The sequence below is a fragment of the Egretta garzetta genome, unplaced genomic scaffold (assembly GCF_000687185.1).
Source record: "Egretta garzetta isolate BGI_Z169 unplaced genomic scaffold, ASM68718v1 scaffold154, whole genome shotgun sequence".
Taxonomy (NCBI): Eukaryota; Metazoa; Chordata; class Aves; order Pelecaniformes; family Ardeidae; genus Egretta; species Egretta garzetta.
The window spans coordinates 863,619-875,523 of NW_009259600.1; the positions used below are offsets into that span (position 1 = coordinate 863,619).

The window sequence follows — 11,905 nt, forward strand, 5'->3', positions numbered from 1 at the left end:
GGGGGGAGGGGGGGAGGAGGGGGTGTAAAAAAAAAAAAATTCTTGGAAAGGTAGTGAACAAGTTGCAACTCTTAAAAGAACACAGAACAAGCAACTGACAATTTGACTTTTCCACCCCAGGGATTCTGGCTTTGCTTGTCTATTTTATTTATTTTTTAACTGCCAAGTAAAGTAAAGGAGATACCTTTCTGAGTTGCATCTAGCATTTCAGGTTTGCTTAACAATGTGGAGATATCAAAGGGCAGAAATACCCTCACAGAAGCTGAGTTTCCAGGCTGACTAAAGCACTTCGATTTTTCACTTCTCTGCTCACTCAAACCCAAGCAATTTTCTCATTTTTCTTAAGTAAAATTTATTTGCATAATCTCAGACTTAGCAACATCAAACCCAAGCAATTTTCTCATTTTTCTTAACTAAAAATTTATTTGCATAATCTCAGACTTAGCAACAGAAAAAAGTATGAGCAAAAGAGTGGTGAGAAAGCTGCAGAAAGTGATAAAGAGGGCAGTGTGAAACGGTAAATTGGTCTTATTGCAGACAGGACTATGAAGTTTAAAATGATGGAGTTCCCTAGAGCAGCCATCAGATCTGAAATCACATGGACAAATTCCAAATTAGAAAACTTATTCTTTTAAGGCATAATCTCATAGTTATGGGCAAAAACAGCCTTTACAGGTTTGGGCATTCTTTTCCTTATGTTCACCTAAAGAAGTTCATAGTGTAAACTACAGAATTAGTTTGGACTGTACTTCTAGACAGTAAACAGTGGATAAAGATAAGTGAAACTCCCATGCTTATGAAAGTCCCAGAAGATAGGCCAATCATTTAGCAATGAGAATTTTACTTCATAACACTGACTCTCCCTAATAAAAGAAAAATTAAGCACATAGTAGAGATGGTCTTTTGTGTTAAAAGACAACATTAAAACTTACTACTGTAACTCTTCTACAGCACTGCTTTTGCCTGTGCAGTTTTAGAGCTGGGCTAAAAAACATAATTGCATTACAAACTCAAAAATATGACTATCAAACTACAGTGTTCATGCAGGTACTTAACAGTTTGTAACATGCTACTATACTTAAAAAAAGCTTAAAGAAAAGGTAACCTTTAATAAAAGATTCCTGGTTTAGAATACGTGCTTGAGATGGCCTTTTTCTTCCGTATATCCAGTAGTTTTCTGTTAGTAACATTATTCTATATCGCATACAATGTTCTTACTAGTTAAGGTCACATACAGACTTGCATTTAAAAAAAAAGCAAACAGAAAACCAACTCCAGCTATGTCCAGTTACAGACTACTGTTCTTCAACAAGGCTTATAATAGAAATTTTTTTTTTTAATGTATAGGCAGAATTAGTAGATAGAATATTTCTCAAGCATCTAATGGTTTCTCAGATACTACATTACTTGTAAGTTCATAATCAAATCCCTAGCTCCCCTTTAAGGAAAAAAAAAAAAAAAAAGAGCCATCTCCTACTCCCTGCATTCATCATCCACTACAGTAGTTAAACGACTACTGTGCACCTCACTGATCCATAAACCTGAAGTAAAGATTTGAAGGAACAAGCCTATTCTATTATAGAGCCCATCACAAGCAAACCCTTCTCATCCTGCTGATACAAGCCAACATGAAGTGCAACTCCCTAAGCTTCCTTTTTCCTTTCACAAAATGCATTTGAGTATTCTCTGGCCTTTACGTATCTTACAATCCTTTGTTTCAGGAACATAACACCACTCTGGTGACTATGGAGGTCCTTCAGCTGTACCACTTACCTTGGCCATTTTCCATAACTCGCAAACCTGACAAACATTCTAGCACTGCTAGATGATGAAGCTAAAGCTATCTTGTGTATTGCAAAGACTCTTCCTAAATCAAAAGTCAAATATGGCAGCCCCTTATTCATGAAAAAGTCTCCAAAAATGGTTTAACAGCAAGAGTGTTTTTTGCACCCTTCCGCTACAAAACCAGGAGAAACTTTCAGCGTCACATACAAACCAAAATCTCCAGCTCTGTAACAACTGACAAATACGCTAATGGTAAGCACTGCAATGAACAGCTTTCAGGGGTCCATACAGCAATGACAGAACCTATACTACCTCAATCACTGGAGAACACGACCATCATCACGAGTCCAAACAGAACCTAGAAACATAACGTCCTTTTGTGTCATCACCTACTCTTGAATCTCTGAGCAGCAAGACTGACTTTGGGCTTTATCCATGTATGCACAGAAAGACTACTAGAAGTTTTCTTGAAATTTATGTAAAGGTAACCAAATACAGACTATACCATAGCAATACGAACACAGAAGCAGCTTTAGCTCCTCAATGATGCCACAGAGTGAGGCAATATGCTCTTGAAAGTGCTTACAACAAATAGCTGAGTGATAGCACGGTGAGGTGAGAAAGAGAATCTGGTGCTTTACTTACAAGGAACGTATTTCCACAGTGCCCACATACCACTCTAGTTCCATCTGGTTGAACTGGCAAGGCAGGCTGAGCTGGCTGCTCTTCTGGGATCAGCATTACTGGACCAAGAGTAATGATGCGTCTACTGCGTTAAGAACATTAGATGTACATGTAATTCAGCTAGCAAACAAGAAGGATGATGCATTTAAGCAATTAGCTCAGTTACTACCAAATATTTTACACTTTTAAACTATAATCTGCTTTTTAAACAGATGATGCACCCAGTTTTGGTCTCTCTCCAAAGTGTTTTCCTTTTCAGTTTTGAAAACATTCCCTTTCACTATAAGATCAGCCATGCAAGCCAGAACCCTGTAGAGATCAAAGACTTGCCATCATATGGCAGAAACACTCCTCAGGAAAATGAAATCTTAATACCCAGGCTGAGCAAGCCCATGAATTGGAATGTACATGCCCATGTGAAACACGTAGAAAGAGCAAGGACTCTTCCATAACCTAGATCTCCTTCCCATATCAGACAATCCTCCTTCCCACACTACTGACAACCATGTCAATATAAGCAGCATATCCGCACTTGTACAGTAAAAACTCCATTCAAATTGAACTAAAAAAGAAAACTACCCCAGGTTGACTAAATGCAATTCAATTTACTTTAAAAAACAGTTTGTAAGTATCTACTTTTATATTCAATGTGTTTCCAGTTTAATTATACAATTTGTCAACCAACTCAAAACAGAATGAGGATCAGACTTGCTAGCATGAAAAAAGTGAAGGGAAAAAAAAGCAGCATTATTTAACTTCCACTGCATCTCTCTCCATATGCAACCACAGTCGTATTCTGGATGGCTTCCCTTCAATCTGGAGCCTTCCATTTAGGGCATACACCCAAGTCTCTCCTTCAAAGTACCCCAATTTTGCTCATCTCCTTGTAAGACAAATACATTGGCTATCTTAGGGAAACTGCTGAGATAGATGCTTTTGAGATTATTTTAATAAAATTAAGTTTCCCCCAACAGTACATTAGTAAAAAAAAAAAAAAAAAAAAATCCCCCCCCCCCCCCCAAGTTTCAAACTGTTTCAAAACCAGAATAGCCAGACTGGTGACTTGGTGTGGTAGAGCCTCCATTCAAGTATCTGCAGACCTAGCCTTCATCTCAGTTTCTCCTGTTAGAGCTGCAACACTTATGATCAAATTACTCCTACCTCAGTGGGATCTTTAACACCGTAAGCCCAATGGTAAGAACACTCACTATGGCAATCATGCATGTTACTGTTATAACAAATGTGTAAGTTGAAGTCGAGAGCTGAGAGGAGATTGAAGGCTCAGCATGCCAAAGGGAGGACAGGACTGAAGCCAGCCTATTGCTCCCTCTCCCATTTCATTCCAAAGTCCCCACTCTGAACCAGGCAAAATGAGCAACCTGTGTGTTTACAATAATTAAGTTTGCAAGAAATTAAGAAAGTTAAGTCCCAGAAACAAGAAGTGATTTTCTTCTCTGTTGTTCTTTATACCACTTGTTCCTTATGAAGTAGCTAAAATGGGAAACACATTCAAGACTACCACTAAAGATTTTTTTTTCTTCTCTAATCTTAAAGAAAACAAGACTACCACTAAATAAAAAGATTTTTTTTTCTTCTCTAATCTTAAAGAAAAAAAAAAAAAAAAAAAAAAAAAAAAAATCAAAGTTGACAGTACCACAACCTGTCTCTGCAGTAATTCAGTAATGCTCTTTAAATGTCCATGTGCAGAGGCCCAGGCTTGAACCTCTTAAATACTCAAAACAAAGCACCGTTGCTTTAAAGAAAACTGTCTCAAGGCACTTACAGTTTTTCATTCTTACCAGTTTGGTCTTGGACAGCCTATTTTCCGAGATGTATCCTTACAGATAAGGAGACAATTACATTGACATCTAACATACTTCTTCCCTGAAGGAGGGTTTTTGATTGGCTAGACAACAACAACAAAAAAAAAAACCACCAGAGAACATCAGAAGTCATAGCAATTCACTTTTTTCCTAATAACAATATCACAAAAGCAGAACCCCTTCAGTGACAAGTTCTTGCTAACAGAGAAATATAGTTCCTCTTACAGAGGAAACTTAAGAGTCAAGACAAAATAAGAAGTTCTCTCTCTCTGCTCAGAGAAAGCGCAAATATCCTCACTAGAACAAAGACAAATTCTGCAAACTAATGGGAAAAAGGTACTTTCGCAATGAAGAATTCAAGACTTTATTCTTTTTTAAATGTGAGCTTAAGTAGTGGTATATTTTTTTAAGAAACAGTCAAACATCAAGAAAGCCTCCTTGCCTGGTCCAATGGCTTTATTCAACAGTGAAAGGACCTTAATCTGGCTCTCAGTGACTAAGAGAATATGTAGACATTGCTGAACTGTAATCTTATTTTAAACTGTACTGAAATTATCTGTCTCCAACCTGGGAGTCAAATTTCTGGGCCCTTTCATTCAGTAAATCACAAGTCTCAAAACCTGCAAGATACTTTGTTTGACCTGAAACATTATATATTGGCAGGGAAGTAAGTATTAATGGCAGGTTCTCTACCCTCTTTAAGTGAAAAAAAAAAGTTTTCCTACAGATTTAAGGCTTCCTATTTTCTGGACATAATTTAGTTATTTTCATAAAATAAACCCAATCCAGTATTTTTCATGCAAATGCCCCCAATAGCTGTGGAGTGCTGCAGTATCAGATCCCAAAACTAAAACTGGCAGGAAGGAAAAAAAAAAAAAAAAAAATAGGAGGCAGCAGCCAAAAGTTGAAGACTTGAGTTAAGAAAAGGGGAGGAGGAACAAAAAGGTCTGTGATCACTGGAACAGAACCTACAATTTCTGCATTTCAAAATTGTTGTGTTGTGGCTTGTTAGCAAGCTAAGAAATTGACTGAATAGTATTGCAGGAGGAAACCCACACCTCTCCCTGGATGTGTGCTTAGTTACTTTGTTTCTTCCATTCTTAAAATAATTCCATTGTTCATTTTCTTCATCCCACAGAAAACAGTTTCACCCTCCTTTCCAGAAGAGTAATTACTTAAACAACATCTTTGTTTTTTGTCCTCTGCCTCAGAAGGAAACATCCTGCGCAGACTCATCAACAGCATAAAGATTCCTTCTAGCTGCTTATGGCCATCCTTGTGCCAGCAACTCTTGAGCTTGCACGCCAGCTACACTAGCCACCAGCTGCGCTGACAGGTCCCTTGGCAGGAAGGGACTCGCCCTATGTAGGTGAGGACACGAATCTATCAAGGACATATTTCAACCTCCCCCCACAAAAAGAAAATGCTAGAAGTCCATTTTACCGTAGCTTCATTGCAAACTGTGCACTTAACAACATGTTGATGTAGCTTGCCATCCAAATTGATTAGCGACTGGCACACGCGGCAGTTTATTACAGGAACACTGCTGGCATCTGGGCTTGCAATGGCAGTATACGGAGGAGGAAGCTCTGCTGCAAGAGATCAGGAAATCTCAGTTGAAAAAACAAACAGGATCCTAAAACACCATAAGCAAAGAGAGTTTCCAACAGTCACAGCCTCAAAAAAAAAAAATAATTAGAAAACCCCAAAGTTCATGATTAGTATAAACATAAGACAAACCTAAGGTTTTTTTCCCCTTCCCCACAATTTCTGTTCAACTGAACATCAACCATAGTTGTACATAAAGCACAGGAGCAACAGAAACACACCATAAATCACCCCAGAAAAGTGGATCAGACAAAAGGCTCACCTAGGCAACTTTATTTTCAAACCAACTTTTTACAGTCTTTAGAAAAGGGGAAAAAAAAAAACAAAACCCAAACCACCAAACAAACAAAAAAAAACCCAAAACAACCCCAAACCCACCATGAATTAGTAGCCACCAGAGACTGGCTTCTGAAGAAAAAAAAACCAGGAGATAAAATAAGGCACAGGTAGGCAGAAGAGCCATAATCAGCATTTACAAACACCTGGAGAGACTAAAACATAGACAAGTGCTTATCATATAGCAACAAATACTACTGTTAAAATACAGAAAAGTCCTGTTAAGGAAACGGGTCTTGGATGGGAAGTGGCATGAAGTGCTTCTTTTTTGAGTGCAACAACAGCAAATTTATACTATCTTGAAGATCAAAAATGAACTGAACCCTCAGAGCTTCTGCTTTTAAATGTTCCAGATATTTTGTTGTGCAAGAGTCAAAGCATGGGTGCACAAGGAGGTCTTTAGTCACTTAGGACAGGCTAACACAAGGGAGAATATAGTGGCCTCAGGCCCCCGTGGAAGAGCAGATTTCAGCTTTGCCAGCCCTAAACCCACGAAAAACCAGGGAGGAAACATTCAACATCCTTCTTGGTTTAAGAATCCATGGAATGAAAACAATTCAACACAGCAACCTCTCACAAGCTTATTACCACAATTACCTGGCATGTAATAGCACCAGCTTTTATTTCATCGAGAAGTTCGGGGCTCTTCAGGTAAGCAAATAAGGAATGAGCCCAGTTAGTAGCTCATAGTTAAGTTTTTTTATACTAATAGTTTGAAATACTCTGCAGCCTTGGACTTCAATAAATTATTTTATAATTACATACAAGCGGCCAATAAAACCTTCCAAGAAGCAGCAAGAGATCAGCCTACTTTCAGTTTACAAACAACACTCAACAGAGCAGCATCTGCTGGGGGGTGGCGAGGGAAAGCACAGGCTGCTATCAAAGCTGACACGCCCAACTATTAAAGTTAAGCTTATAAGAAAGCACTCATCACTCCTTCACTGTTTTAAAGTGAATGTTGTAAGCTGGAGGGATACAAGAAATCCTGCCTGTCATTCAGATCCAAAAATCATTACAAACCTTTGAAGCAGCAGTGCTGTTCAATGCTCTCTCTCTTTGCTACTTGGCCTACAAACGATCCAGACCCATACTTGATTTTAACTCACAGAGGCAGGGGAAGGAAGAGGGACACCTTGAGGGTCTCTGAATTGCCTCCAACATACTTGAATTATCTCAGACACAAACCAAAATTAACTTATATGCAGTGATAGAGTTCTGAAGCAATCATATAAATGCTCCATTACCCGAGCAAGTAAGCTTCACACCTTCAGTTTTGATATTCCAGTCGCAGGAACTGATGCTCCATTACCCGAGCAAGTAAACTTCACACCTTCAGTTTTGATATTCCAGTCGCAGAAACCAACATCCTTAAGAAGTGTCGGCAACTTAGAGCATTCTGATTTTTTCTGTTTCTGAGGAACGACAGTAACATCCAGTTGAAAATTAAGAACAACAGTATTTTGCAGTACTGCGATACCCTATTTTCAATACAAGACTGCCACATGCAAGAGAGGAAATATTACAAACTATTAGCAAAACCACACACAAGACAAAACCCCAACCTCCACACGCTTTGGCAACTGGAAACCATCTCAAGCCCCCTAAATCACTGCAGAAACCAGGTCTGAGATTTGGATGATGGGAACAGCAGTGCCTTCACCGCGAGTGGCAAAGTCACGGCTGCTGCAAGGGGGTTTTGGCCATCAGCAGGCTACTTAACTGCTCCTGCAGCAGCAGCTGACACACTTTCTGGCTACAACAGACCGAATACCAGACTCTCTGTCAAGACAGCCTTACAGTTCAATGCCAGCTCTGAGGCTGCTTTTCTGAAAAGCAACAATCATGTTACAGAACTTCTTTGCTTTGTCCTCTGTGTTTAAAGTGCGACTTCTCAACTCTCTCAGCTGGGCACGGGGCTGCTGTACTAAGGAAAGGCAAACAGTTATCTTGAAGGGTACTAGGAAGTAAAAAGACACACACCCCAGCCTTTCAGCCTGCCACGATCCTGTAATACTTCCGAGAATTGGCAGCTATACCCATCTAGACCTTTAGAATATTCTATATCCTACTTGTAAGTGACAACCCTTAGGATTTTGAAAATTGGTTAAATGAGGTGTGTGAGCACCTACAGACACTGCCCACTGCTTCTCCAGCCTCCTACTGGAGCTGCTCTGCTTCCAGGTAAGCAGCCTCTCCGTTCCTGTCCTGCTGCCTCAGCAAATTTCAGCAATAGAATATGGCTGCTTTTCAGAGTGGTGCTGCAGCAAATAATATTTGCTATGGAGCAGAAAGCCGGAGGTATCTTGGCACTGCAACCTTCATGCTTAAACAAAAACTGCATGTGGAAGAGCTCCAAAAAGAAAATCAAACCAGCAAAAGCCACCAAAATTAATTTTGAAGAAAAGCATTGGGGGGGGGGGAAGGAGGAGGAGGGGTGAAGAGGAAAATAAAGGCATTGTCTCAGAGTTTGTGCTTATTATCCCTTAATAAAAAGACTGGCAGCTTTGAAAGCACATTAACATATCTACTTTGGTATGACATTGTTTGTTTATTTGGGGGTTTTTTGACAGCTTGAATTTCAGGCTAACATCTAAAACCATAGACTCATAGAATCATTTGGTTGGAAAAGATGTTTAAGATCACTGAGTCCAACCTTATCTGCCCACTACTAAACCATGTCCCTAAGCACCTCATCTACCCATCTTTTGAATCCCTCCAGGGATGGTGACTTGACCCCCTCCCTGGGCAGCCCGTTCCAGTGCCTGATAACCCTTTCAGTGAAGAAATTTTTCCTAATATCTAATCTAAACCTCCCCTGGCACAACTTGAGGCAGTTTCCTCTCATCCTATCGCTGTTACTTGGGAGAAGAGACCAGTACCAAGTTCATAAAGGTCCATCACGTTGGATGTGACTGGACAGTAGGCACGTTTCACGTACATACCAGAGGTTTTAGGGCATGTTTAACGAAATACTGAATTTCCTGCTGCTGACATACAGATATATTATCAGTTTTTCTTTAAAAAAATAAAAATAAAATCCAACAGTAATTAGTTCAGCAAGATTAGCAGAGTGCCCTACCATGCCATACATCTGACTCCAACCTACGATTCACTCCTCGCCCCCATAGGCTAGAGATGCAGTGGAAGATATCTCACATATTCAACCTTATAAAGTCCTTGTGGTGCTTGTGCACTTTCCTCCCTTGGTACTGGAAGGGCAGAAAACACAGGGAACCAGTTGCAGCTTACCCTGGTCAAACAGAAATGAGTTTGTTTGGGGGATTGTTTTGTTTATTTGTTTTTTTAAAAGGAAAAATTCTTTATCATGTCCTGGGAGGAGGGCCTGAAGGAGGGAAAAAGAGTTGGCAACCTATGTCAGAGACAGGCAGTTAAGGACTGAGAAAGCCTGGAAAAAAAAAAAAACAAAAAACCAAAACTAAAAAAAAAGGGGGCAGGGAAGCACTGAATAACCACCCTACTACAGGGAGCAACGATCATGGTCCCACCCTTTTGTGTCTGTGTGAGTGCCCTGTGCCCACATCGAAAAGATTTCTCTTGCTTGCTTCCATCATTAGGAACACCCAGTCGTTACCAGGATTCGACCACCCACCAGCTTCCACTGAAAAGGGTCAGCTGGGTCTCAGCTGCAGCCTAACAAGGGAAGAGGAAGGTACTTTCAAACCACGGCCTCTCTAATTTAAAGCTGGGGATGACGTGCTGGGCACAGCAGGTAATTACAAGTATGGGGATAAATCTATTAATGTACATTCAGGTGGTAGTTTGGAGCATGAAGGGCTTCTTCCTCCTTAGTCTACCTCTCCAGCTCCACACCAGTCAGGTGACGTTAAGCAAGGAAGCTCTGCAGAAAGGGGTTTGGAAGCAAACCTCATCTCCCCATGAGAATGCTGCTTCTCTCTGTTTAGACTTCCACTAGGGAGAGAGATAAAGACTGCCTGTTAGCTAAAAAGGCGGTTTAGCTCGCATAGATCCTTTCACTAAGGATAACTGACAGAGCAAGGGAACTAGAGCTACCTGGTGCACGCGACAGCTCTGCAAAATGTTGTTCTGCAGGTATCTTTTTGTAAGTTTTGTAGAGCAATTTTGAAGTGCCATCTGTTATGCTTGCTCGTGGACTGATCAAACAAGAGATCCTCAACTTGTGAAGAGATGGTTGACATTTAAGAAAGCTCTACAGTTCCTCCTCACTTTTGGGAACAAGCCACTTACCTCAAGCTTCATACCCCACCACAGGCGCCAAACTAGTTAACAGGAGTTACAGACACGGACTGAAGGCACAGCAGGGCACAGCTACCAACCAAAATGATCATTTGGGGTCCAGCTTGTTTCTAGATCATGAGTTTTACAGCAGGTTCAAGCAAGGGTCACTGATCCGATGCATTTCATTACTTTTTAAATCTATAAAGACCTTTTTAAAAACAAATTGAAACATATGCAAAAGTAATAGCTACAGAATAAGGACTACTAAGAATAAAACCATCGAACTTAAACTAAGGATATTTGGATTTTTTAAACTACAAAACTTAAGGGATGATGCCAATTCTACACAATTTGAGTGGGGGAAAAAAAACCCAAAACCCTCTGTGTTTTTTCAGGCCAATACTTGTTTGTGCAATTCAAATGAAAGTAAACAGTCAACACCAGCTACAGCACTAACTGAAATACATTTTCATATCAAGGCAAAGAGGACTAGCTTCCCATGGGCTTAAATATTATTCAAAACAGACAGATAATCACTCGTAGCATTCCAGTTACGTATGTAATAAAACTATACAATCACATAAAAATCCTTATGAAAGGGCCAGCGGAGCCAGTGAGATCAGGACTGTAATCTTACATTTTGAAGGCTACTGCCAGCAAAGCTACACTAATCTTGTATAGTCTTGATTCCTTCAGCTTTCTCCCCCTCCTCGCTTTCTGCTCTAAAATGTTTAACTGGGAAAAAAAAAATAAAAAAAATCTATTAGTATGTTTTGTAAACCTCCTGATTTATATGTTCCAAGTAATAATTTTTCACCTACTTACTAAATATTCAGTATTGATCAACAAGATGATTTTCCTAATAAGGTTAATACCATATCATTAAGCCACGACTCCAGATTTGTAACCACAGCATCTGACTTCCTTCAAAAATAAAGCCAAAACCAGCTATGGCCTTGAAATGTGTTTGCAAGGACATCCTAGTGGTTTTGGACTTCAACTACCACACTGCAGAGAGCCCCTTGCTTATTCAAATCTGACTGCCAGAAGAGGAGCTGATCAGCTGGCATCTCTGGGCTAACGCCGGAGATGCAGCCCCGATCTGCGTACTTTATTTCGCCTCTGCCTTGCGCCTCGACCAGCTGCCTCACCGTGCCGAGGTCGGCTGTTCACAGCCAGGGATCTTTTGCTTAACCCTGCTCCTAATTAATGGGGGAGCCCAAGTCCAACAATTACCTTGCAAGCTCCGACATGCGAGTGAGTTACAACAAGCAGACCGGTTCGGGCTTGTTCTGCCACTGCAAACAATTACTTCAGGGGTTTTTTGTTGGTTTTTTTTTTTTTCTTTCTCTCTGAAGAGTTCGCGCCGGAGCGCGGGGCACGGCCTACCCGGCCCCCGGCGCCGTTACCTGTTGTTCCCCCGCTCGTCCCCCGCCGCCGGGGCAGGG

At 40.5% G+C, this 11,905-nt stretch overlaps 2 protein-coding genes across 2 annotated transcripts in view; one reads left to right on the plus strand and one right to left on the minus strand.

The window, feature by feature from the left end:
* PIP4P2 (phosphatidylinositol-4,5-bisphosphate 4-phosphatase 2) overlaps nt 1–11,710 on the minus strand; it is a 26,249-nt gene extending 14,539 nt beyond the window's left edge. The window contains exons 1-6 of the mRNA XM_035893903.1: nt 11,694–11,710; nt 10,055–10,169; nt 7,505–7,651; nt 5,736–5,891; nt 4,269–4,375; nt 2,431–2,554 (exon numbers count right to left, since the gene is read on the minus strand). Of these exons, the coding sequence (XP_035749796.1) occupies nt 2,431–2,554; nt 4,269–4,375; nt 5,736–5,891; nt 7,505–7,651; nt 10,055–10,169; nt 11,694–11,710 (666 nt within the window). The remainder of the gene's footprint in view (nt 1–2,430; nt 2,555–4,268; nt 4,376–5,735; nt 5,892–7,504; nt 7,652–10,054; nt 10,170–11,693) is intronic.
* OTUD6B (OTU deubiquitinase 6B) overlaps nt 11,709–11,905 on the plus strand; it is a 27,373-nt gene continuing 27,176 nt past the window's right edge. The window contains exon 1 of the mRNA XM_009638330.2: nt 11,709–11,714. Coding sequence (XP_009636625.2) covers nt 11,709–11,714 — 6 coding nt within the window. The remainder of the gene's footprint in view (nt 11,715–11,905) is intronic.